We start from the raw sequence: 27,713 nt of genomic DNA on the forward strand, positions 1-27,713 counted from the left end.
TAACAATAACAAAAATAAGATAAAAATTAGTGGAATGAAAAAACACATTAATTAGAAAGAAATGATTCCTTTTCTCAGTGTATATTCACACTCGAAAGGAAATTAGCGAGTTACGAGTGTGCATGGAGGGAGGGGTGACCCTTTCATCGGCAACTTAACAAGGTATACGTGCGCATTGCAGCTATAATAGATAAAGAGTGGCAAGGTTTCTCAAACTTTCACCGGCTCGCCTATAAGCGCGTTGCTCGGGCGCGAGTATCGATAAGCTGCTGGAGCCACCAAGCAGCTGTGAGGCCAAGAAGAGAATCGTGACTGCAACGGCGGGGCAGCCATGCGCGAAGTGACATCGTGCCCGTTTCGTAGTGCACGTACGTTACCGTAACCTGGCACAGATGCCGAATGCTGTAGCCGAGAAACGGCGAAAATTAATTGGCGCTCGAGGGGCTTCCGGAATTGTCCTGGCCCCGACCGACCGACCGACCGACCGACTCCGGGCCAGATCTGATTAGAGAACGAAACTGGGCGCGGTCCGAAGGTGTAAGTGATATTCTGCTGCTTTGTTCCAGAGAAAAAGGAAAGTGGGTAACGCTCTGTACCTCCTATTCTCCTTAATGCTATATATATATATATATATATATATATATATCTCGACAGATATCTGCGCGATTGAATTTTCTCTCACAGTCGCACAATGAATAGCCTAGCTATATAATTGAATACCTTCATTCCCATTTCACACGAGACACGAGGCTCGTTTCTCAAATTAATTAAAACCACTCCATCTATATATGAGTGTGTACGTTGATGAGGCGAATCGACTGTTACCTATATATTCCGTCGTTGTTACGCGCACAAAGAAAAAGTAGTGATTTAATTGGAATAAATGTTAATCGAATCAAACGAAATTTAATACGAATGATATTAAATTAAAATATTCCATGCAAGATTTATTTAAAAGAAATAATGCTTTTTTAGATGCATATATAAAATGGTTAAAGAGAGTTTGTCGAGGGTGTAGGCGGCTCGCGAGAGTAACGGTGCACGCTACTCGAGTTTTTCCAGTGACTTCGTGCGAGAGTCATTACGAAAGCGTGAGAAGGGTGAGTTGGTACAGGTAGCCCTGCACGAGGAGAGCAAGGGCTCGCGCGCTAATTACGTCATTATACGAGACAAGGGGATGCGCCACTAACGAACTCGCTGCTCTGCGCCTCGAGCATGAGAGACCCTTCTATGAATAGTGATGAGCATATGAGAGCAGCGACCAATTACGACCCATTAGAATATATTCAGCCAAAACCTCGCTGCTTTGCATAATAACGAAAGCGAATCCCCTCGAAATATTAAAATCTCATATTCATTATATCATTGCACAGTATAACGATCACTCGCAATTGGTATTGGTCATTGAAATTTAAAGCCGTGCACACGTGTGATCCGGACGAGTCGACCTCTTTCCGAAACGATTGGTTTTCGTCAAGAGGTGGTAGTATATAATCACGAACCGCGTGGGCATTTCTCCAGTAGAATCCTATCGAGTGGAGACGAGGATGGAACAAGTTGGAGCAGGATCCGTATCATTGTTCGAAACTGCGATACGCGCGCAAAGGTATCATTAGCATGATCGAGCGCGGCACGGCATATGGGAGCAAACGGATCGGGAGAATTCTGATGGTCCGATGGAGGGTGAAACCAGTGGAAGGGGAAGATTCGCGGAGTCTCGGAGGCTTAATCGCGATAATGGTCCGGAATGGCCCGGCAATATCTGCAGAAACGTCCCTCGATACGAGCGGCCGGATCGAGAGAGAACCCATCGGTCACCCACACACACACACACACACACACACATAGGTACTTCTTGTGGTGCAAATCGATTGCTATATCGAACGCCAGCATCCTTACGTGTATCATCGATGATGCAAATTCTCAAGGTAATTGCACCGGGAAGGGAAAATTGTAGTGCGCTACGAGACGCGAGCGACTCGGTGCAAAACTGTCCGTAAAAGCATTCGGCTATTTACCAGACTTTTTCTTTTTTACAACGCTCCTTACATTTTATTCCCTTTAAGGTTTCGTAAGGATTTTCAATTGTACAACCTTTGGAGAAGATCGATAGAAAAATATATCGAGTCTCTTTTTCTCGCAATCGGACTGTTTCTTTCATTCCATTTCAAATTTTGCAAAATTCTCTTGATGGTATCGATCAAACCTTTGAGAACGATGAAAAAATATCACGAATCTCTTTTCCCCAACTAAAAGAAGCAACGTATTTTCAATCAGAATTTTGATCGGAAGTGATCGATTAAAGTGTATTTACCGAATCCCTCGGGAGAACGATGATCAAACAGGTGTGTGTGTGTGTGTGTGTGTGTGCTCGTGAGTGGTCATGATTAACGCATTGCACAAAGGACTCGCGCGGAGAGTATGGGGGTGGGGGGTGGGGTAGGGAATCGTTAGAAAGTGAAATAGCGACGGGCGAACAGGTGTTCCAGAAACTCGGGGGCAGTTTGACGCAGAGCGAGGGGGACTGTGAAACAAAGCTGGCCGTTAGCCGCCGAGCGTGACACATAGCAATTATGCTCGATGCAAATGGACGCGGGAATAACAGCAGGGCTCTCTTCTTTTCTTCAGCAATACACACCATCTTTAACCTCTCAAACGCGAGAGCTTTATTTCCAATTAAACCTTCGATCTCTGCGCAATAATCGCGGTGCATCCTCCTGTGTACATTCGGAACGGAACAATGACTACATATGTATATATATATATATATATATATATGTAGGAGAGGACCCTGAAGAAAAAGAGCATCTAACGCGTGTAACATGTATATGCAGATTGATATTATGCAGAATAATGGCGAAATGGGCGGCGAGTGAGGTGTACGAGTGAAAAAAGAACTACGAGAGAAATGGAATGATCAAACGATCCGACGTCGGCGAGGACTGCGCGCGCGTTGATGCTGATGCCAAGGGATGAGGTAGAGGTGCGTCATAGGAGGAAAGAGAAGATTATATTATCCCGTAAGTGGGAGCTAGGAAGCTGCTGTGGAAGAAGACGTAAAAAGAAAGCGCGCCGCGCGTCCTTTCCTTTGCGACCTTTTCTATTTTCACCGCGGCCTGCACCACCGGCAAGAAGGCAAGGAGAATATGGGCGAAAAAACAAGAGTAATGACAATAAATAAAATAAAGTAGTATAATTATATAGGGGGGAGGGGGAGGAGGAAAAAAGTGGGGAAAGGAAAGGGCAAGGAAAGGGAGAAGGACGCACGGCGAGGAGGAAAGAGCTCGAGGCTCTTTAATAATACGTCCGAGCCGCAGGACCCTCTTCTTCAGGTATGTGCGTTGGGCCCCCAGGCGAGATCGCGAGTGCACGCAGTTTCGAGCGAGGGCCTAGAATCGACTCTGCTCCAGTGGAGTTGAAATTGCCAAAAATCAGCGAATGCGTATACGTTTAATCGCGAAAGTGAATTTGCTTTGATAAAGCGCGATAAGAACGCGTGTATACTCGCGTATGTGGACTCTGGTACCGAATGGGAAGCTTCTACTGTAAGAAATGGACGCTTCGAGTCCGTTTTCATGGAATCCATACTAGGCTGGTAACAGGATCAGAGTGCATCTCGGTCGATATCCTCTGCCTTAGCCACGCACGCACACACACACAGGAGCGGTCTGGCCAATGCAACGCTTGTAAAATGTGGAACGTAGAGACGGCTGTAGCCGAAGAACCCATCTATGTATATCCATATCCAGAGTTATACATTATGCATCCATTATGGTATACGTATATATACATAGTGAATGGTACACGGACGCGTAAGAGGATGCAGTAAAGGGATTGGCAATATCCATAAGCAAGGCTGAAGAGAGGAACGGTAGCAAATATAAATGGATGCTTTGGTGGAAAAGGGATGAAATTTATCGATAGGAATTTTGTATTATATTATAGTTCAAAGGAGAAAAATGGCAGGGCGTAAAAGGGCATGCATGGATATGCGCGTAGGGAAGAATGCAAGCAGGACGCGCGCGCGCGCGTGTGTGTGGAAGCCGAGTCTGAGAATGCAGGTAGGTAGAGAGGTTGAAGAGCGGGATGGATAGATGCGGGTAGTGGCAGTCGAGGAAGAAAAAGTAGCGAGGGATCGGGTGGTAGGCAGTTCCCGACAGGAAGATTTCAGCCCGAGTATATATATATATATATATATATATATAGGAAGGGGAATGGGATGAGGGAGCAAATGGGCCGAGCTAGTCACGAGAGAGCTCAATGAAGTTGTGGCTGAGGTCAGTCGGGAATAGGCTTCGATACCAATCTGACCAAGTTACCAAAACCGCAAGCAAGATTCTTCAATATGTAATATTCTTTTAGGCAAAACTGTATAATTGTTCTCAAAAGAGGCTATATCGAGATATTTGGTAATGAACGGAGTTACGGAATTACCGGGTACCGGAAGTGAGGAAAGACTGCCGATGGCGTCTGTCCTACTCGGAGGAAATAGAAACTTAGCCAGGGGCGGAATAACAAATGGACGGAAGGCGCCCACCCTGTCAGTCGCAACGCGCTTATGCTGTTTTAGTATATCCTTGAAGAAAATACCAAAGCTTGAAGGAAGGGAGGGGGGAGACTAGCCTAAGCATACTAATAGCTTTATGACGAGATTGAGAGGTGGACTAACCAGATTTTTATCAAAACCTTTTAAAACCTTCCTCCTTCCCGAAACTCTTATCAGTATAAAGCCTACAGCTTTTCTCAAAACTCGTACTACCTTTGTAAAGTAATTTTTCCATAGAATGCGCAAGAATATGGACAACGGAGTTGGAAATACTTGGAATACCAAGTTGGGGGTAAAAGGATAGTCTCGACTGATTTTGGATCTGCACGCTATTCACTGGAACAGAATGCGTGAGTTTTGAAGGTCCTTTGGTTTATTTAGCGAGACGCGCGAGTCATAATTTGTGGATGCTGCTCGGTGGTAGCCGAATCCCGACACGCGATGCTACCACTCTCTCTCTCTTCGTCTATCGATTATCATCCTACACTGGCAAAATGTGGACAAAATACGAGTGGTTCTGAAGAAACCTCGAGTATATATATCGACGCATGTACATTTATAGAATATATTCAGAAGCAGTACAGCGAAGATTCAAAGGACAAAGATCGAGGAATAGGACGAGGATGAGGTATATCGACGAACAACTGACCAATGCGAGAAGCGAAGCTGGCAGCGTGCAGGATCGACATGGTCTCTAATCACAAGTTTGGGAGGGGGAAAGCTTTTAACATGCGGGCTGTGACTCGAGGCAGCGGAACTGTATAATCATTTCTCATCCGTTCTAAACGCAACTGCTCGTCCAGCATGGTGTATACAGGACCTCCTTCCCAATTAATCGTCCAAATCACGTCTTATTAGGGAAACAAATCCAATTATAACGTTCTTCCAGAGGAATATATCGTAGGATTCCGGACAGAAGCTGTCGGAATGGATTTTTCTTTTCGATTCTTTCGGAGAAGGTCGAAACTGCTGTGAAAGTGGCGTGGTGCGGAGGATGCTGTGTTGTTGCGCCTTTAATTTAGGATCTCTGGCTGCAGCGGAGAGTCGAACTGAGGCAAGATTGGACCAGTAGGCTATCCTCCTCTCGCAGTAGTGAAATTATCGTGGTGGTGGTGGCGGCGGACGGAGAAGAAAATGAGAGTCGATCGAGAGTCCGTGGTATATAAGAGAGGAGACTGCAATTACACCGCAGGTGGCTGCAGCGGAGACCGATCGAGCGAGCACCAAAGGACGCGAAACTCGTGCACCGTGATTAGGAAGCGACAGGGGCTTTTTAAAAAGGCTACGGCGGTGCAACACCACCCAACCCCCCACCCCTATACCTTTATCGTCCGTTCATAATTATTACTCCTGGCCGATCGTGATCTTCACGCTCGACCCTGGATCTTATACCTCTTCAGGGTGTAAATCAAACGAAAATCAGCTGCATAAACGCTGAAATAGATTCTTCTGCAACAGCGTTTGTCCCTTATTTGCATGTATACCAACAACTCCTCATAAGAGTCTCCAAACTTTTATTCGATGCTCCTTATTGTTAATCACACCCTGAAGAAAAAAATCTATATTCCACTGTTTTCCATTATACTTATTGAAATATATACTAATTGACGTAGGGAATAAACCAGATGATACTAAAAGCGATTAATAAAAATATTCCTTCCGCGATAATCGTATCGAAAGATTTAAAGATTTTATTCCGAGTCAACTTTTGAGAATACTCATTTGGTTGGATGAAGCAACGGAGGAAGAAATATGTATGTATGCTTCCATATGTATATTGGAAGAGGAGCGTCTTAAGAGGGGTGCGTGCACGCGGGTGTAGGAGGACCAAAGTTGGACACGCATTACCATCGGAAAGAGCCCGTCCTACCGAAAGCTTATGTTTATTTCAATTATCGTCGTTCGAGCAGCCTCGTACTGGATCGTGCAAATAAAACGAGCGTGGACCCAGGCAGATTCCTCGAGACACGGAGGAGCGGGACCACGGTGTCTTTTTAATATTCCTGGGAAGACGCTCGGTAACTCCCGAACACGTACCTTTTCCCTCGGCACCGATATATATATACACACATATTGTCTCTTTGATTCCCGATAAATCTGCTCGACTTTACACGAAGGAGCGTTCGAAATAACGACATTGCGGGAGGCACCGCGCTCTTCCGCCTTTCCAAAAGAGCAAATCCCGGTCATATAATTGAATTGGCTCGGTATACTATATTCAGATAAGATCGTTATACTATATCGTATAGGTAATTAGGCTTAATAGAGATTTATCGCGAGCCAGGTATATAATAATAATTTCTCTGGAATTTTCCTTATCTCCTAGTTCTCACGTATCAATATTCATGTTTTCAGCATAATCATAAAGTCCTTTGCATGCCGCGCGCGATATAAATACGGCATATCTTTGGAAAGGACAGTTTCGTTCAGCTTGGCTGATCCGCTCAATCCACTTGGCTTTTTCTGCATTGGATCCATACCGGCTGCCCTCGAAACTAGTAAAACACGATATTACGCCAAAGAATATTGAAATTCCGCTAACACAACGCACCGGACGACAGGGACTGCGATAATTTCTTCTCGGATGAAACGCGCTCGAATGGAACATGCATAAATATGCGTATAAATAACCTGGCAATTACGCAGCGCGTAATGGACATGCAACTATTGGCTAAACTTTTCTAGATCGTCTATATATATATATATGCATGCCTGCTACTTTTTTTTCACAATTATTCAACAGCGTTCTATTTCCCGCCTTTCGTTGTTTCAGCAAAATCGAACCAGGCTACTTAATTCGTTACTTGTGGAAAATTACGCGTTGAAAAAATAATTGCAATTTTTAAAGATATATTTGAAGTTTTTGATTAAATATTGAAATTTATATCTCTCCGCGGGAGCTCCCGGGGCAGAATATAAACATTTCAGGCCGAGCGTATCGCGGCTAAAGCTTCGATTCTCACAAGAGCAGACGTGTAACGAGAAGGAATCGGTACGTTATTGGAGGCACACGAGCACCTTTGCGGAAAGAGTCTGCCATATTTAACCGGTCTAATCCGTTCGGACTGTGAGGTAAGCGAGCAACGGCCGCGCCAGGCATATTTAGATATATAGATAAATAAAGTCAATTAAAGCGCGCGTGTAAAATAAGAAGGAAGGAAAACTCGGCGCGTATTATTTAGCGCAGTCGTCCAATGAGATTCCATCTCTCGATCGTACTTGCACCATTCCTGGAATTGCCGGCCATGTAAATCTACATCCTCGGAACTCTGCAATATGGCGAAAGCTGCATGGTTATGGGAACGGGATTGACGCGATTCGCCGTGAAATCTTTGGCGTTCGGCTTCACTGCACGCGTATCTCTCGGTAATTAAATGAATTTGCTTTCTGGGATTTCTGTAGACTGTGTGCTCGCGGCAGCAACAACCTCCGAGGGAATTGGCGTATACGGTAACGGCAGATGTGGAACGGTTAGATTCGCACACGAGGCACTTGGGGAGTCGGCTGATGGGATGGTTATTGGTCCGGGAAGGAACGTACAACACGCATGGTGTCGGCTGGAAAACAGGTGAAAACTTGTACGGACAGCGAGGAGGATCCAGAGCCTCCGTGGGATTCGACGACCAATCAGGAGCTTCCTCGCTGAACCAGTAAAAACTTCACGTCCAGGATGTGATCCATGGTAGAAACTAAACTTTGACTTTCGACAATGACCATAATAATTTTCATCATTCTCAACAATGAATAAGATATACTCCAAATATTTTACATTTCATCGGATATATATTTAGGTCAATAATTTTTTATTCCCGTAAATAATTATGAAAAAACTCCACTTTACACCTTTTCATTCGCACGAGCTACGAACAAAACTATAGAGAATTATATTTTCATCCTCGTTTCTCCGGGCGCATTCTAATTGTGTCCGTAAGTCTTGATGGAAATTATACGAGCTTCTCCTTCGGGCTAAATCCCTACAGCAGTCCAGGACTACCGCTATGCAAGTACATATATATATATATATATATATAAACGCAGGGGAACATTTCCCGATAGATAACACAATACCGCGCCTCTATGAATCACGTTGCCTATATGAATGCAACTCGGTCAGGCCGAGCCGGAACACACTCGCTCGCAACCGGCGAGATTCAATTTAATTTAACGATGCGAATAAATCTGCCGGCATTTAACGGAATACGCTTTCATATCCTAATGATTTCTTTCTCCTTCTCGCGTGTCTCTTATTATTCCGCCACCCCCGCCTCCCCTCGTCCTTTAAATCGGTTAATTGGCGAGTGCATCAATGAAGGATATCTGCGACACGATCGACGACAAATGCCTTATAATGTATTCAGCCGCGAGAGATACACGAGCATCGAGCGAGCAACCGCGCTTGCTCGAGCATAAATAAAGGAATAACGTCTAATTCCAACTCTAATGGTCCATTTAACGGACTACGCTGCTCTCTTCAGGGTATAACGTTGCGTCCAAACGACTCGACGAGACGCGGAAAAATTCCGATAAAAATGATTCAGGGTCAATGACCTTTTTTATGGCGCGGTGGAACCCGAAGAATTACGCGGCTCAACGGTCTCGAAGGACGATGAGGAAAGTGACACCTCCGTGCGGGGATCGCGCAGGAGCGGTCGTTAGGCGCGCGACTCTAATTGGCGCTAAATAATGCATTTTTAGCCAAACTGACCCTCCCGTGCTTTCCGCGAACAGAGCTATTCCTGTGCGACAATATTCGCGCTTGCAATCAACACTCTGGTGCTATATAGCTAAGAGTCTCGGGGCTCCCTTTGGTGAACCCTTCGTGTTTGCTGCTGCTCGTATATGTATATATAAGTTCTTGGTATGGAACGTCGAGGAAAAAGGTATGATAAATTTATATAGCGATATATTCGTTAATTAAACGACGCTACGATATTGAAAGGAGCAAATGTACGTCCGTGAATAAGAGATGTGTGCAGCACTAACGAGCGAGCCACAGCGCCAAACGACTCTTATTTAGTTCTGTACAGTCATCCACGAACCAGAGACGCGTCTACCACCGACTTTTACCACCCGGACGAATAGTGCTGAACGGTAGAGACGGAACTGGTACCGTTTATTATATCGCCAACTTAAACTCAAAGTGAATGCAGCGGGAATCTGGAAGGATCGTGTTCTTCAAATATATGCGCAATGCTGCGTTGGAAGTCTTGTTAAATTTAAAGAACATCTTTCGGAAACCTAAAGAAACGGCCTTCTCGAATTATATGCATAAAACTGCAAGAAGATCCATCGAGACTCTCAAGACTATCGATTTTCCGCTACCACAGAAACGCGCGAGGCTGTATAATCGCGAGATAAATTTATATCCGCATAAACTGAGAAACGAGTACGTGTGCAAACCGTATTGACCGGGACGTTAAAGGGCGATAGATTTTTACGATGCTCGGAGTAACCTTATCTCCTTAATTAAATAGGATGCACGATTCCCAATTGCGCACGAGGATAAGCGCAAATTTACCGAGGCGAGCATCGTTGCGCAACAATGTGGTCCAGCATCAAGGCGAAACTGTAACGAGGTGTCGTTTATAACAATGTTGCGAAAACCAAGTTGCATTGGGAGTCTGGAAGAAACGCCTCGCTCGCGGTATGTACGTGTGCATGGGACTTTGGCCGTATACGAGCAGCGGTGGTACCAGACGTGCCGTGGCCATTACCGAGCATCGCTACCGGAGCAAAAGAACAGGAGGCTCGTCCGTGCACCGACTGGGTGGTGCACCTCCGGCGCAACTCGCTTCGCTCCTTCCATCTGATTGCGCGCGCGACTCTACAATACATATACCTATATATATATACACGGTCTCTGATTTACATGGAAAGAAAAGTAAGAGACACGCGCGGTAGGAACCGATGAATGGTCCACGCGAACCAAACTTTTGCTCGTGACCAGCTTGAAACATTCCCGAGGAAGACAAAAGCTCGGTAAACGCATTACCGGATCGGTTTGGCCTTCACCGAGGATGGGTTGCCGCCCAACGGAAACACTTTCGAAGGATCGTAAGCTCCGCTTCTCACGAGTCGAACCATCTCGTAGGTATTCGCAAATAACACGTTCCGAAGCCTCTGCAAATATCTCGCTCAACGCACAACCCACCCACCCCCGTTTCTACGAGACATAAATCTCAATTTTTCCTCGGATCCTCTCTGGCAGAGGGCGCGTTCGTACGGTTCCTATATATATATATATATATATATATCTATTGTCCTTTGCGGGTGGATGACGAAAGGAGGAAAATGGAGCGACGTGTGTCGGGAGGGTGGATGCTGATGAGTGCTGGGTAGCGGGTATCGAGGGTGTACAGCTCCTCTCTCTCTCTCTCTCTCTCTCTCTCTAAAGGGAGCACGAGTAAGAGACGCACTAACGGGACAGAGATAAAGATAGAGAGAGAGAAAGAGGAAGAAGAGTGGCGGGTTAGCGAAGGATGCTCTTCGAGTTGGGGAAGAAGAAGAAGAAAGGAGAACGTAGCGCGCGCCGCGTTCGAAGGTAGAGGATAGCTGGAAATTTGTGGAGTGGGGATGAGAAGAGACAGCCAGTGGGCGCATGCACTCCATTCGTGGGAACGTACACTCCCGCTCAGCCAGTTCGCCTTCTCTTTCTCCCTCCCTCCCCCCCCCCCCCCACTCCACCAACCTCAACAGCGTACGCACACATCTCTCCATTTCGCTCGTTCCCATTCGCTCGCTCCAAACCCCCCCCCCTTCCCCCCCTAACTCCTCATTCTTTCAACGAACGATTCGTCTCGTTCTTTCCTTTCCTCGACCTCGGTCTCCTCTTCTTCAGTCCTATTACCGGCTCGTTTTTGCCTCTTTCTTTCAAAGTACGCTTCGCTCCCTTTACCCACCTTGTCTCAGCACTATTGTTTCATCGCTCCCCTCTCCCCCCCCCCCCCCCTCCTGCTCACGCCATTGTCCTTTCCCTCCGCAGCCCGGTCGCTTTCGGACGCGCTCGTGGCGCGCATGCGTCACGCGCCTGCGCGGAACGCCCCGACGGAAATTGCCGACCGCGCACGAGACTCTCCGAGCCGAAGCGCCCTCGGGGCGCACACTCACTGCACTCGCTCACCCACCAGGGGTGCTCACTATTCTCGATAAGACGGAAAACACGTGCAATTCCGAGTGTACGACGGACGGCGAAATTCTTCCAACGATCTTTCTATCCTTATTTTGCAACAATTTTGCAATCCTCCGCCCTACTTGTACTTTATACTATTCAGACTTTGCACAGAGACGAATAAAGCCGCAACGGACCAATCAACTCTGGCCCCGCGAGTCAAGTAAATTGGCTTCGCACGATTTTTCAACTTCTCCCAATTATCTCGCGACATTGTGTCAAGTGAAATTTCCTGCTACGCTCTCGCCTCTCTTTCCAAAGAGCGCTCCTCACTGTCAATATTTGGGTTGACCAATCGAGAGCAAAAACGCTATACACCAACTGTGACTCACCAGTTTTTTCATTGTCTCAATCGTCCCGCGCCAAGACGCGCACGCTTCTCTCGTCCGAGCACGTTTGCGTTGGAAGACGAGGGTTCAAGGAGAAGCTGAACATTTCGCCAACGGCGACCACGTATCGCGTCGCTCGCTCGATTCCTCGTTCAACGGCTTAATTACATTCGCGGTATTATATACCCGAGCTTCCCCTTTTATCGTCTCATACGCCTTATTCTCTCGATCCTGAGAATACCGACGCGATCCAATAAACGGAACGGTAGCCAGCCGCGATAGCACACGTGGTTCCGATTTTAAATTCTCATTGCACCAACGAGTGAAGATATTTGCGCTCTTTTTTAATTCTCATGAAAAACTCGAATTTATCCACAAACTTTGTTCCGCATCCCAAAGGTACAAAAATGACTGGTGCAAAACTTTCTAATCGGTCGGAGGAGAGTCAGGCTGACCTTTCAGGTGGGAAAAGAGGGAGTTGGCTGCTCGAAAACGCGGGTACCGGTGAGTTTAGTTACGTCGCTGCTGCTGCAGCACGCGTGCAATCGAGCATTCTCCACCATTCTGCCCGTTCGCCACCGGCAGACACGCTTTTCTATACATACACGCTTCCTGTATACCGACCCACGATAAAGCAGCCCGCTACAATATGTTCGCCACGGGGGCTCCGAATCAAAAAGGAAATAAATTTTCACGCGAGCACGCAACCGTGTCCCGTGTTAGAAAATTCACCACGCATTGGACATTGCGTCCCGTCTCGATCGCCCTTCATAAATCTTGATCAAAATTCAGCCACTCGAAATTTTAACCTTGACGAGCATTATTACCGCGTTACTATAATTACGTCATCGATTGTTCGAGAAGAGAGCAATATGCTCGACGAATTTCGAAAATTCTAAAAAAATACGAGGAAAATACGCGAAAGAGTGCGCTATTAGACTTCTAACGGAGGGAATGTGGTAAAGATGGTAGAAGAAAACTGTGCAGACGGTTGTAATTGTCGATCGGAGAAAAATCCGTACTTCGTAACGGAGCAGTATATATTTTTCTGAGGAGAATGAATGGGATTCCAGCTAAATCACCTGCGAGAGGCACAATAATGGAGGAGAGGAGAATCGAAGTGGTTGCCGAGGACGAATGTAAAACATCGTCCTACGAAACAGATGGTAGTGATTGCTACTAATGTCAGCCATCAATTTACAGCACATCCGCGTGTTCAGAACCTGCCGCACATTTGTGAATGTGGAAATTCAGAGTGGAGCTTTTGCTGACGTCATCAAAATAATTCATCGCACGCAAGCTTTTTATTGTTAAATTTTATATATTAAATTTGCGAGGAGAGAATTGGAGATGGACTGATAAAGGGTAAACGAGAGTAGAATACGGCACGAATGATCTTGACAAAGACAGCTGGTGTAATACACAAACACGCTTTGTTCGTACAGCAAGAGAGCGAAGTTTGCGGACAGAAGTCGAGTTTTTTGTTGCGCGATCGATCGGAAGAGGCGTCCTCGGACCTCTTCAGGGTCAGTCGGGACGAAAGATTCGTGTATATATATATATATAGGAGAGTCTAACGTGCACGTACGATCATCATCGATCAACAGACATATGCTGTTCCGTTTGACGTACCCTTTTCCTAGGGTGCCCCGTAACACCGAACCAGATATACTCCTTTGGTCAACGGTCTTTGCTTCCACGCCAAACCGGAAAATCAACTTCGACTCCACCGTACGATCATTTCTTCGTCAACGTGGCCCGCGAATCCGAAGAGATCGAAGCAACCGGACGCTCTTCCACAATTTCTTTCTCGCGGAGTGTATATAGGAAAATAAGAGAGACGGTGTCCCGTGTGCAATTGTATACATATACAGAGAGCCTCGAGAGGTGACGAAATATCGAGATGGAAAAACAATATTATTTTTCTATCGAAACCCTTTTCGGGCCTGCATGGGGCTTTCGACAAAATCGCAGCCATATAGGGGTCACGTGACCAAGCACGTGGCGCGTCCACGGTGCAATACATGGACAAACACGTGCGAGGGCACCCACAGCAGCAACGAGCAGTGAAAACGCGCATTGTAACAGTAGAAATACACGGAGATACACACACCTATATACTTGGAAGACTCGAAAATGACGCCTTGTGTTGGTTGATGCACGCGTGCGAGCGACCTCGACGAAAAAAGGGTGCTCCCCCCCCCCCCCCTCCTCCCCTTCCCATTGTTCGGTGCCCCATTTCCGTTGGCGGTAGCTTTAACTCGCCATATTGTCAAGTGGCACTGGCCAAATTTGTTTTTCTATCGGATCAACGTATACCTACCTACATTTTACACGAGGGATTCACCAGTACAGATATCGATACTGATCTCCGGGTCATTCTCGTAAATCAATGTTTTGTTCCGGAAAACAAACGACGAGCATCCACCATTTATTTAAAAATACTACCGAGGATTATAATTGGTCCGAAGAAACCTCGGAACGAACGGTACATATTATAAAAGAATTTCTTTCCAAATGAGAATAAGGCGAGAAAAATTTTGTTGAATCCATGCGACGGATAAGGGAAGAAAGGTACGTACTTGGTACTACATCCCACGTAAGTCCCAGACGAGGTCCCAGATGAACGTACATGGAGGAAGCAAGGAAAAATCTAAGCTCGCTGATCCAACGCGTTAAAGGAACTGGTTTAAGGGAGTCGGAGGCTTTTAAATCTCGAAGAAAGCGAATTATCCGCGTCGACTTCCTCCTCCCATAGTCGGCCTCCGAACAAGGATGAGCCGCGTGGGTCGTGCTCGTTGCTACCGCGGGCGAAATAAGAGACTCGGATAAGAAAACTGGCCGAGATTAAACGGTGAATGGGCAAACGAGTGCAGCCGGATAGGAAGCGGATTAAATTGAAATTAAATTTGCTGCTCGAGAAGCAATTCAAGGGGAACGTGTGTAGAAAAGGACCGAGCAACGTGTTCTTGCCAAGCCGAAGAGACAAATCGCGCAATTCTTGTTGCGTCCTATACTCTCATCATCCACGTCACGTTCCTTCTATTTACGCCGAATACAGTAGAGTGCATGGCTGCTGGAGAAATGGCGGGAAAAAAAGATGCAGAACTAGAAATTCTTCCAGGATTTTCAGACTTGCACTCTCTCTCTCTCTCTCTCTCTCTCTCGAATGTTGGCTCGTTGCTCCCATAGCGAACCGCCCCAATAATCAGCGTCGGAGACGTGAGCGCCGAAGGCCTCGCGAGATCGTCACGGATAATTGTCGAATTATCCTCCGTGGACTCTGACGTTTCTCAGGTCTCGCTAAAAATGTTGCTGAGCATACGAATAAGGCCTGGGATGATTCTTTGGATAAATAATTATACCGGCTGCCTATTTTCAACCGAGAATAATCAGTCGATTCGCGGGTCTTGTTTATATATATATACGGTCGGACAATGTAAGATGATAAAAGGTTGCGAATGGCGCGTCGATTGATAAGGACGAGGCTCGAATAAAAGTCTTGAGAAAAAAGTAAGTATAGCTGGTTACCATTTGGAACCGAGAAGAATCTGCAGTCGTTTCGCACAGGATTGTTTTCTTTTCGGTCACAACAGGATGATAAAAGGTTGCAAATCGCATCGATTGAACGTAATACCTCGAGAGAATGGCGTGGGATGAAGAGGAATGGTACATAAGGTGAATTGGTAATGGTGGTAATAGTCGGCAATCGTGACCCGACGACGCATCTAAATTACTCCTTTATTTCGGACCCTCAGAGAGAGAGAGAGAGCGCGGTTTCACTTTTGTATCGCAGCTCATCCGACGCGTTCAACAAAATCACCATACGATTTTTCCAAGCCACCACTTATAGCTTCTTTTTTTCTTTCCACATGAGAACTCGCAGGGATCATCCTTTCTCGTTACTTTTCTACGTATGTATTATACATGTATATACGAGCGTACCAAAGAATTGATTTTCGCGATACAGTGTATTATTTTCAGAACGATAAATTTTGATGCTATTTTTCATTTCGAGCACTCGCATCGTGCAGTGCTTCTCGTTCGCGTGGGAGGACGCGGAGAGTACGGTTCCCTCGTTCCTCCCTTTCCACATCCCTCAACGAGCCAAGACTTTTCGAGTTCTGGAAGCCCATCGACTATATAACAACTCTGCAACTACCTCGCCAGTCAAACTGCTCGGCCATCTAGCTAAATAGGATAAGTGCTCTCAAACTTTAAATTCCCCTCTTGTATTCTTCATCTCTTATATATATATATATATATATATATATATATATATATATATTTTTCCTTCATAATTATAGACAAATTCTTAGTGATACGCGTCGCACACGTTTCGTTCATCATAAAATAATAGCTCTTGCACCGAGGTTTTTATTTATCGTACAAAATTAGTAAAATCTGTTAATCCAATTTGTGTAACGCTGTGCAAAGTATCATAAGCATTCCTTCAAAATCCCATTCGAACGTCAGTTTTTCCTTTATTCGACACAGAATTCAAACTTTATTTAAAATTAAACATTTTTAATCGCGGAATCCAAGCGTATATCTCTATACATATAACAATAAACGCAAAAGAAAATAAAATCATGCACTTACTTGCAATAAGATTCTTCGCGCAACGACACGCAGCTTCCTCCGTTCTTGCAAGGACTCGGCGAACACGAGACGAAAGCTGAAAAGCAGAAAAATGCACGGTTAAAGTTGAGAAGAAAATTCGTGCAGGCTGCGGGGGACAAACTGGCTCGATAGAACATTAGCGAGGCGAGCTGGAAATAAGCGAGCAGTGGCAGAGCGAGGCTCGCGCCGATCGAGCGTCACTCGCACGTGTGAAATTATATTCACAAGCTGCTCAACGTATACGGTTAAGCAGGATGTGTGTGCGGGTGGTTCAAACGATGCCCTCCTACCCTACCCTTATACCCTCCTTCTTCTCTTCGTAGGTCCTCTTGCCTCGGTTTACACAACCTCAACCATCGCGACTCGGGATATTTGTCAACCCTTGAACGATCTTCCGATAAAAAGCTCTCTTTCGGCTCCTCTCAAAGCACCGGAGCCTCCGCAGAAAAGGGATACACGAAAGTTCACTTTGCACGGAGTGCCAAACAATATTCCGAGCCTCCGCAGCAGCTTCTTCGTCATTTCTTCAAGAATATCATCATCGAATTTCCCAACGATTCCCTCCTGCAAGCATTTATACCTCAAAATCTAATAAATATATATATATATATATATATAGACGATAATTGGTGAAAATGTTATATATATATATATACTTCAAGAAATAATCTTGTAGAAATAAATAATACTCCAATTATTTCTTATTATACACTTTAAGGAGTTTGCCGATGATTTCGGCTACGAGCCTGCAAGGTTTCATACACGAGTGTAATATAAGTATACGACGCGTATAAATTCCATTAAATTTACAAAGTCCCTTTAACGATCGCCACGATATTCTAAGGTTGTAACTATATATGTATATATATATACGTAGCCGGGGTGGAAAAGCCGAGTTTACGGTGGAATCGAGTGAATGAGGAAATTTTAGATAGGCGAGAATCGTACGATTAAAGTTCGATTAACGTAACACTAAGCAGCACCTTGTAACGATTCGTTAAAGGGCCCAACAACGATCCGACTAGTATATACAAGCTTGCTCTCGCGTGCTTATGAAGCCTTTTCAATAATAAATTAATCGCTATATCGGGATTTCAGGGAGACCGGCCGGCGACATCGTTAAAATTAATGATACATAAAAGTGTGGAATACTCGTTATCAGGTGGGAAGAGGGAAGGGGGTGCATTAATGAAAGAAAGTTGCCGCGCGCGCGCAACGGCCAGATCGTTATTCGGTAACGTGTGGGATGAAGGAAGTCGTTTTATGCTTGAAAATGTCAACCTAATGGCACACATATATCTTCTTTAAAACAGAGTGCTTCTATATATCGAACGGAGCCAGCTTCGGATACGAACATCCAATTATGGTGTTCCCTTTTCAGCTTTTTTCATCCACGACAACAAATGTATCGAGAGGGAAGCAAAAATCCCCGAGTTTACGAGTGAAAGTCGCTCGTTGGGATCGACATTGAGATTCCATTTGGCAAAACAGCCATCCCGCATTTCCTACATTCGAGTTTCCTTTTCTTCAAAATCCACTGTTTTCCAAAGATTTAAATCCCGTACGTCACTTCCCCCCCCCCCCCCCCCCCCCCCCCCCCCGGAAAGAAAAGAACGAGTGTATCGCGAGTGGCGGACTTGGCAAAAGAGCCCCACCGTGTATGGCGGAATCTGATAAAAGTCTAAGTGGAGGAGAAGTTGTGCGTTTGGTCGGATCGATGGTTCGAGGCTACCGGTGGAGAAGATGGAGTGTTGCTTGGATTGTAAAGTTTCGCTGAAGTTTCAGGGGCTAGCTGGGGAGGAGAGAGCGTTGGGAGAATCATCGCGCGCGCGCGCGCGCAGCAAGACGGATGAGATCAGTTAAAGCAAACTACCTTCGTGACAAATCCTCCGCTTCCTCTGTCGCGTCGCGTCGAGGTGGACGCTTCACTGGCGTCGACGCGCACTCGCAAACATGGACGGACACGCACTCGGTCTCTTTTATCAAGAGATTTCACCGTGTGTCTATCGCGTTCCTTCAATTCGAGCACGCACACTCCTCACCACTAAACCAGTGTTAATGAGAAAATTCCTCCTATACCGAGCAATCTTCCAATAATAACAATGCCAAGTATGAATCGAAGCTGGATTTGCACTAGTGTAAACTTTGCTCAACTCAATTATCAACGAATCGTATTTTTCAGAAAAATTAGAGTTCCAGCAGCACTCGAAGTAATTCCAGACTTTTGTCTTTTTTTTAGCAATCTAAAAATCATTTAAAGTTTCTCACATCCGACACTCTATAGAATAATTTTCCAGCTCGTTCTTTTACACGTGTCTAGCAAAAGTCTTGTTTTTTTTTTTTTTTTTTTAATAATTTCAATAGCAATCCAAATTATGCGCTTGGAAAGCAATTGCAATCAGTGTTGAGCGTTGTAATATTAATTTACGCCCATGCTAATGGTGGAACGCCTTGTGTCGTGAAAGCTGTAATCATCGGGGCTTGCGTCACAGCCGGTGCCAGCAAACTGAGGCATCGCTCGCACTCGCTATCTTTGGAAAAGCGAGAAACTCCCATGGCTCCGTCCAAGGAAAATCACATTTGTTTTTCTTCCGCTACAAATTGGGCCGGTCGGAGTTAGGAAAGAGGGACAATGCCCGGAAGAAAAGTTGTTTTCGCGGTGAAACGCGTCTGGCTCGCGGTTATCGCGAGAAAGGAATCGACCGACGCGACGTTTGTCTGCCTGTTACGCGCCACCAACCTTTCCAATGGAAAAAAACCTCGCAAAAAAAGAAAACAAACAAAATATTCATTTACTAACGCGTAAATAATTTTGGTAGATATAAAAAAAACCTTTAAAATCTCCTCATTGTTATACATACATATATATAAGCACTTACGTAAATCTAAAATACAACTGGAGGAAAATCTCGCGTATCTCAACGCGCGCGCGCCAGCGGTGAACGATTCTAGTCTCGTGAAGGAAATCATTGTATCGGACGCGAGTTTATAATCGCAGCGAAGCCTTGTGCGAGGCACCACGCTTGCGATATATTAATGCGTTTACGTGCTCGAGCTGGAAACGCGACGCATGTTTTTCTATAAACCCCTCGAAACTCGTGTCTCGCGTCGTTACTTAACACAAGCCTTTCGACAGTATTCCCCATAAACAACGCGCGTGTAATATCTGAAAATTGATGGGATTATTATTCTTCTCCCGATGGATCACTACACGGGACCAAAACGACATTCGTGTCTTCATCCGGACAACGTTATCCCATCGTGAGCAATTCCATCGAAAAAAGAGCCAGAACGTTCCGTAAATCTTACAAAAATCCAGCATCTCAAAAATAAAATTCCCTACACTCCAGAAAAATAGCTGAAAATCGTGCAGGATGATGATAAATCATAATTAACGAGTTATCGATCGAGTAAAAATGTTCTCTTTCGTTCTCGAGGGATTATCTCAAGACGACAAGGATAAGTATTTTTGATGGATTCTTATAATACTCGAGGGCAGCTTGGTAAATCTTTGTTTGTACTTAGGGTGAGATTAGATAGAGGAGAAGAGGCTCGGGGATTCACGGTTTGTATCGGTCGAGAGGTTAGCTTACTTGGTCGTATACATTCCGTAGGACGCGACGTTAGGCTCCGGGCGTGTGTTGTCGTCCCGAGAGCTGCCTCCCCCCCCCCCCCTCTCTCTCTCTCTCTCTCTCTCTCCTTCCCCACTACTAAAGCAATCGAGCCTGCACGTCTGGGCGTGGGCGAGCCGATGGCCGATGCCTCGGCTCTATAGCAACCCACGCGTGCAACGCTCCAAACGACACGAGCGCATTTCCAAATCGTTTCTTGATTATACGCCTCCCCCCCCCCCCCCCGCCCCTCTCCATTTCCCCGAGAGAGAAAGAGAGATTGCTCATTGCACGGTCAATATAATTATACAGCGCGCCCCTCGCTCTCTTGCGCCTCGGAACACCATCAGACACCCGAACCCGCCACTCGATAATTTATCAACGCGAATTTGTTTAACCGTGTGTGTATAACAACTTTCTCCCGCAACTATATCATTTCGCTCGCTCGCGCTGCTGTTTATTACGCTTATTGCAAAGACTCGATGTATAATAAGCCTCTGCTGGAAAAAGGCCAGCTTCTCTCTATTCCAGTTTTTCCCATTTCCACGAATTATACGAGATTATCCTCCATGTCGGTCAAAATGCGACTCTCCAATTACGTACTTGGGAACGGAGTTATGCAGAGGTTGGGATGAAGTGTTAATGGAGGTATACTCTCTGCATGGATATTGGTTCTCTTCCAAGTTGGAAGAAATGCTTTTTTTGAGAGGATCTAAGGTTTGATGGTGGGGAAAGTCCGTGCGCCACGAGGTTTACCTGGACTATAACAACGAGATTAGAGTAATAAAATGGTCGTGGTAAAGTCAGAAAAAAACCGAGAAACCTGTGTACCTGTTACTCTTATAACTAGCTGAGATTTATAATTTTTTTAATTGTTATCAATAAACATTGTGTTCTTTGGATGAAAATCAATCCAGGAACGACGTTATTTGGATATTTTTTTTTTCTATACTAATTGATAACTGCGGAATAAAACTAATGTAGAAATGATTTTCCCCGAAAAACGTTGTATTTGGATTCATTTACATGATAAAAATACGAGAAATTTATTGATAATAATTTTAAAAGAGCGTTTGATTAAAGAGAAGAAAAATGATAAATTTAGGTTAGTTATTGCAGTAACAGGTATATACACAGGTGTCTCAGGTTTTACTCCGCGTTTATTGTTATCCTTTTATTGCTTAGGTCTTATTGCTAGCGCAGGTAAAGCTTTATGGTGTGGTCCTTCCCCACCAGCCAGGTTCGAAGCTCTTTAAAACATTTCTTTTGTATAATGAAAAGAACTAATTCCCTCGGTGTGCCGTATAATTCCATCGACACTTCATTGTCTATCTGTTCATAGCTATGAGCTTCAAAAGGTTTGATTAAAAAAATAATAAAATTATAAATCAGCACTAATTATATTGGAACGACAGGTACGTACACACTCAGGTGTCTCCATTTTTATTGTTATTTTTGTATTGCTCGGATCTTAGTGCCAGGCAAACCTCGTAGTTTGACCTTGCCCACCATTCGAGTCGATGCCCTTGGAAACATTTGTTTTTGTTTTGAAGCGAATCAATTGCCCGATGTACGGGTCACGCCCTGTGTAAATACTTAAATTCACGTATAATCAAAACAAAAACTATCCTATGTATATTTATTTTCAATTTCTCTCTCTCTCTCTCTCTCTCTCTCTCTCTCTTTCATTCATACCTTGTTTTTTTTTTTTTTTTTTTTAACCAAAGAAGAAATCTTATAGAGAATTCTGTGATAAACGAGACTGTTGTACCGATTAGGAGAAACGAGAGAATAGGTTATTGAAACGACGAGTTCTGGAAAGACAGTGGTCTCGAGTGTACGCATTCCGAGAAATAGGGAGACACGTGATACGAAAGGAGAGAGAAGCTGACGATGAGTCGTCGCGATCTTCTCTCGTATAGACACGCGGCGCGCGTTCGCTCTCATTGGCCATGAAGCAGCGAGCAGGCAGCGCTCTCGAACTTTCGCAGTGATCAATGAATGAAACTCTCATCGGACAGAAATGCCGGAGGCGCGTGAACATCGAGCTCGATGGGACGCATTCGTTGATTTATGACCTTTCGATTGGTCCAGACAGTCAATGGACTCTACTTGGACAAAACGCGCGTACTGCTCTCGACACACTCTAACCAGATTCCTATTGCCGACGAATTAACTCTTGCTCATGACTCGCCTCGTATTTTCAAAAACATGTTTTGCGTGATGAAAGAATGGCAAAGTATATATTGGTCTTCTACTCTACAAACATTTAAATCCTCTCGAAGGAATTCGAAATACTTTTTACTATTTTTCTTGCTCTTCGGTCTCAAAGTCGTAAATCATTGCGTGCTTTGTGCTTCAATTTTAGGATTAATTTTCAAATATATTTTACATTAAAAGAACGAGTCGTCCCTTCTCATCCTTAAAGTGAATCGTTCGACGAAGAATCAGGCTAATTTCAAGCCAGTGTAAATTAACTTTGCAAGCGGCTGACGTGAAAACTGTAGACTAGCGCCATCCCTCGACTCCGGCCTGAACTAATCCATCATTCGTGATTACCCCGACCTCTGCCTATAAATCTTCGGCATCTGCATGCGCGTTCGAGAAACTGTGAGGTCGATCGGGTTAAAAAGGTGGCATGCTTAAGTACGATAAATGGTATCTTTTCAAGAGATGCCCACTCCCGTTCGAGCCAGAGTCTCGCTACAAAACTACCTTAATACTCGAATAATAATCGTAACGAGTCCAAGCGTTCATTGTCCGATGGAACAATCGCGTGATTAATTTCAATAAACAAGCCAATTAATTAAAAACCAGATGAGAGAGAAGACTCTTATTGGTGCACTTGACACACAGCTCGTATTAATTCCAGCCGCTCAATCGTCCAACGAATAATTGACGATGAAATATCGTGCCTCGTTATACATAATCCCGTAAAAAGGTGTTGACGTTTCTGTTATTTTAGTTAGAAACATAAGTGTGTCGTTGAACTTGGAACTGCCACGAAAGAGAATGTTTTTGTAAGAGTACAAAAACGCTTGAGTTATATACGTATATACATTTGTCATACTCGTACGTTAAGCTTTTTTTTGTCTTTCTTCAGTGAAATTCAGACGTCAGGCAATTTATGCTGCTTGCTGTACACGGGCTCGGGAGTAAGTTTTATTCGCGTGGACTTTTGCGAGCAATCTTTGCCACCGCCGCGAATCACCGACTCGCGCTTTAATCCTCCGCCACGAAATCGCATAATTTTCTGATTTTACGCCCGTCAAAATATTGTTTATTCGCGGCTAAATTCCCCCACCCCCTCCCCCATTACCAATGGCTTCCACGCGTGAATCACACAACCACAACCTGACACGTTCGAAATCTCAAATGCCAATTTATCCAATAACTGTCGTTGTTATATTACGAGTAAATTTCTACGCATCGTTCTTCGTGGAAAATTGAACAAGTTTTTCCGAGAGTCCACCTGTTTTATTGGCGCAAGATTAATTTGCGGAGTTTCGCCGTAGAAAATGCAAGAAAAATATAACCAACGAGAAGCATCGGAATTTAACAAATTACCAATCAATATTGATAGCTGATGGAAAAAATCTACAGCGAAGATATCGAAGAATTTGTTGCGGAAAAATCAATGGAATGAATTTTTGAGTGGACCAAAGGCAAGACGAATCACGAGGCAATTAATTAATATCAACGCGACGCAGGAGATATCGCGAGAAAATTGTTTTACAGTTTGTGGAACGATCGATGAAGATTCGAGCGAGGAGCGGAGATAACGTCGCGATCGCGTCATTATAACGCGAGCAAATTGTCTCCTCGTGTTATCGGCTTCGTCAATCATTCGGGTGGTGATATGCGACACGGGAATTTCACCGTGCGTGTGGGATATATGCCGAGGCCCAAGAAAAATCCGAAACTCCCCTGCGATCTAGATGTTACGATCCTTGCTCGAGTAAAGACAGCAAAATAAAAAAAACAGTTGTGAGATACACGTATAAACGCACACGTACAATCTCCTTCTCTCTCTCTCTCTCTCTCTATCGGAGCCGCCACCCAATCCGTGAGATTTATCAGTGAGCGCGAATTTCACCGATAATTAATCCGAGGCCACTTAAATACCAATTAAAATCCTATACAATTATTTCAACATTTTATTAATAATCCACTGTACGAAGCCCGGTCAATTTATCTTTCTTTCTCTCTCTCTCTCTCTCTCTCTCTCTCTCGTCCAGAATGCAAAGCGAATGGCTGTTAATGACGCGAAAAGTATCGATAACTTTCGCGAAACACTACCAACAACCACTTTTACCGATTCATCCTATCAACGTTACACGCGTGTAGCATTGAAAAATTTCACGCTATCAATCGCTCAAGCGAAAAAGAGTAAAATGAAATTTCGACATTAACCAAGCTGTGGAATAAAATTAATTCTCTCCGAGCACAATATTCTTTTTGATATAAATGTTCCGGTGAGAAACATTGGAATTAGTGGATTTTAGCCAAGTAACTGGATCAATTTACAGAACCTAAAAGCATTGATCCCAAGAGAGTCATCTTTATTTTTTCGTACCACGTGGCAAAAGTGCAAAATCATTTCTATTTGCAAGAAGCAGGGTTTCGAGGTTGCATTCTCGGGTTTGCTTTTGTCATATTATTTAGGAATCACAGGAGGCAGAAGCTGGGCGTGAAGGGTTGGAGAGAGAGAGAGAGAGAGAGAGAGAGAGAGAGAGGGAGAGATTGGTCGACGTCATCGCACGATTCGAGACGGTTGCTCGCTCCTCGCATTAACAGGCCCATTAATCACAATTACGTGAATTCAGGTCCTGCTGCGGGCAGCATCCGCGCGCGCTGGCTCATTATGCTTTGCGCGAGCGAGCGTCTCGTTCCTCCCGTCGTCGTTGTCGCTCGCGCCAGAAAATACCACCGACCGAGCCGCCGACGCATCAACCAGCCAAGCGCCATTATAACGTTATTTATAATTCCCACTAAATTAGCCCGGGCACCGTAAAAATTGCACGAATAAATCAACGGCAACAACTTTTGCATTGATTTCTCAAACCTTTCTATATACACACACCACACTATTTATAATTCGACTTATTCAGATTTTTCAAAGCCCGATGCGATCCTTATCTCCTCCCAATCGCTTCATTATTTACGACCTAGCTTTCCTACGGCACCCAACAGCCTCTCTTAGCGAATTCCCCCGACTTTTTATCTATATACGTATACATATATTTATATACCGATTCTTTATCGAAAATCATAAAAGCACTGTTATATTCCTGCGAGTGCGATTACACGACGCTACTATCGTCGCTAATCCAGAGACAAAAGATGAACGTGCTATATATATATATATATATATATATATATATATATATATATTGTTGAATTTATTTGTCAATTTAATTTAACATTTACGTTAAAAATTGCAACTCGTTTAGAAAGCTCCGTTGATCGAGAGAAGCATAGCAAACCAAAACTATGTAGCTTTGGAGAAGAGAAAAACTGGTGGAACGATCGTACAGATCCGATTAATATCGAATTGTGCACGTACTTGCGTGGTTTGCTCTTTTTTCTTCATTAAATCTCAAGTATTTCGCAATCGACAGAGACTCGTACTAGAGACGCAGTTACTTTGGCCAAATAAGGTTCAAGCTGTATACGTGCACCTCTTGCGCAATTATTCGTTATGTGCATACCGTGTAGAGTTCGTCGGACAACTTACCAACTAATTTATCCCATAATTCTCTCTCTCTCTCTCTCTCTCTCTCTCACAGTTCCCTTTTTCAGGCCTTATTACCTCAAAAACACTCTGCGTTGGAGATTAATCGAGATTTTCCGTTGAAAACTGTCAAAATAAAAGAAAAACAGAGCCCGAGGGTCGGTCGATCGATTAATAACAAAGTTGAGAAGCTTCGGGGAAGGAACGTCGAAGAAAAAAGTGTAAACAGTGCAAGAACGGCGAGTGTTTTTATGGCGCGGAGCAAGTTGTTTGTTTATTTTTCGCGCGAGACTGCGCCGGGGGAGAAAAATACGCGAGCCGCGGCGGCGCGCGGACGTGGAAGGAGATAGAAGAGGAGGAGGAGGAGGAGGAGGAGGAGGAGAGCGATGGGCGTCGCAGATGACTGTCGTATTTACTCACCGGCGGACTTTTACGGCAAAACGGGAACGTATAAACCGTGCCATGCAACAACGAAGGTGTAACTGCATTCTGCCGCAAGTGCGCGCTAGCGATTTGCCAAATGTTCCATTTTGCGGCGGCTAAAACTCCAGAGACTTCGCGTAGCGCGTCGAGAGCGTGCTGTTTCTACCGTGCAACAATAGTAGTAAACTTTACCACCGACGGTTACAATTTCACAGGAAAAATCTTTATTTTACTTTCTTCCCAACCCACTTCCATTTACATTACTGCTGGTCCAGCCACGCGTCGTAAAACATTCACTGAGATAGAAGCATTCGACGCGGATTCACTTTTTCCTCACCCTCATCCGTTTATAAAAAACAAACGTCGGTTATAAGTAGGCTGGCTCGATATTTCTTATTTATATTTCGCGTGATTATTTTAATTAAGAAAGTCTATATCGGAGAATTGCTTTATTCGATAAAATTTTCCGACCGTTATAACGAAAATGCAGAATATTTTACTGGACTCAGAGATAAGGAGGTAATTTTCCGGAGGGAAAAAGAAACGTTTTAAGAATGAAAGAGAAAGAAGAGGGTAAAGTTATCATATTTACAATGGCGATGGAGAATATTCCAAGCTGTTGTTGGGGTGGAAAAAAGGTGAAAGGTAGGGTTCGCAAACAAAGTCGATTTTGGTGGAGAAGGTTGAAGGGGACCTTAGGGTCCGTTGGAATGTCGTAGCAGAGTCACGCAGTCGTATATCTGGCTTTTGTTTTGACTCCTTTCGCGAAGCCCTTGGGGTCCAGTGCCTTCGCGTCCAGCAGAATCTGCTTTAAGGCCCCTTGCAGAGCCTCGGAACCTTCTGATCCCCCCCCCCCACCCCCCCCTCCCCTCCCAACCCCTTTTCACACTCAATTTCTTTGTTTTTGGAAATAGCTCGATATTGGATCCCTATTGTATTATAATGGGCATTATGGAGATTCGACTAAATGGCTCACACTGGCCGTCTATCGCGCGATTTATAGCCGTTGCTCCGCAAGAGAGCATCGAGTTTCCGAAACTACCTACCAGAGTGCGCGCGGCTTTACTATACAGCGCGATACGTGATTTTATAAAGAAATTTAAAAAATACCGACGCGTATTTAGTTAGCTCTTATTTTTTAAAATTCGTGAAAAAGATATTGGAAAAAGTTGAATAGCTTTTGGTATTTTTCGATGGTAAATGGAAAAAGTAAAAATATTTCCATGTCCATCGAGAAGAAACACAGCTGTGAGGCTGCGTGATAGGATCGATTCTTCGG

The 27,713-nt window shown here is 44.5% G+C and overlaps 1 protein-coding gene across 2 annotated transcripts in view; it reads right to left on the reverse strand.

The window, feature by feature from the left end:
• N (neurogenic locus Notch protein) overlaps positions 1-27,713 on the reverse strand; it is a 161,909-nt gene that overhangs the window by 127,088 nt on the left and 7,108 nt on the right. For both annotated transcript variants that reach the window (XM_066739891.1, XM_066739890.1), the window contains exon 2: positions 16,646-16,721. In XM_066739891.1, coding sequence (XP_066595988.1) covers positions 16,646-16,721 — 76 coding nt within the window. The remainder of the gene's footprint in view (positions 1-16,645; positions 16,722-27,713) is intronic.

This window comes from Prorops nasuta, unplaced genomic scaffold, assembly GCF_024137725.1.
Source record: "Prorops nasuta isolate Cenicafe-Biocafe unplaced genomic scaffold, Cenicafe_Pnas_1.2 PNAS00021, whole genome shotgun sequence".
Lineage (NCBI taxonomy): Eukaryota > Metazoa > Arthropoda > Insecta > Hymenoptera > Bethylidae > Prorops > Prorops nasuta.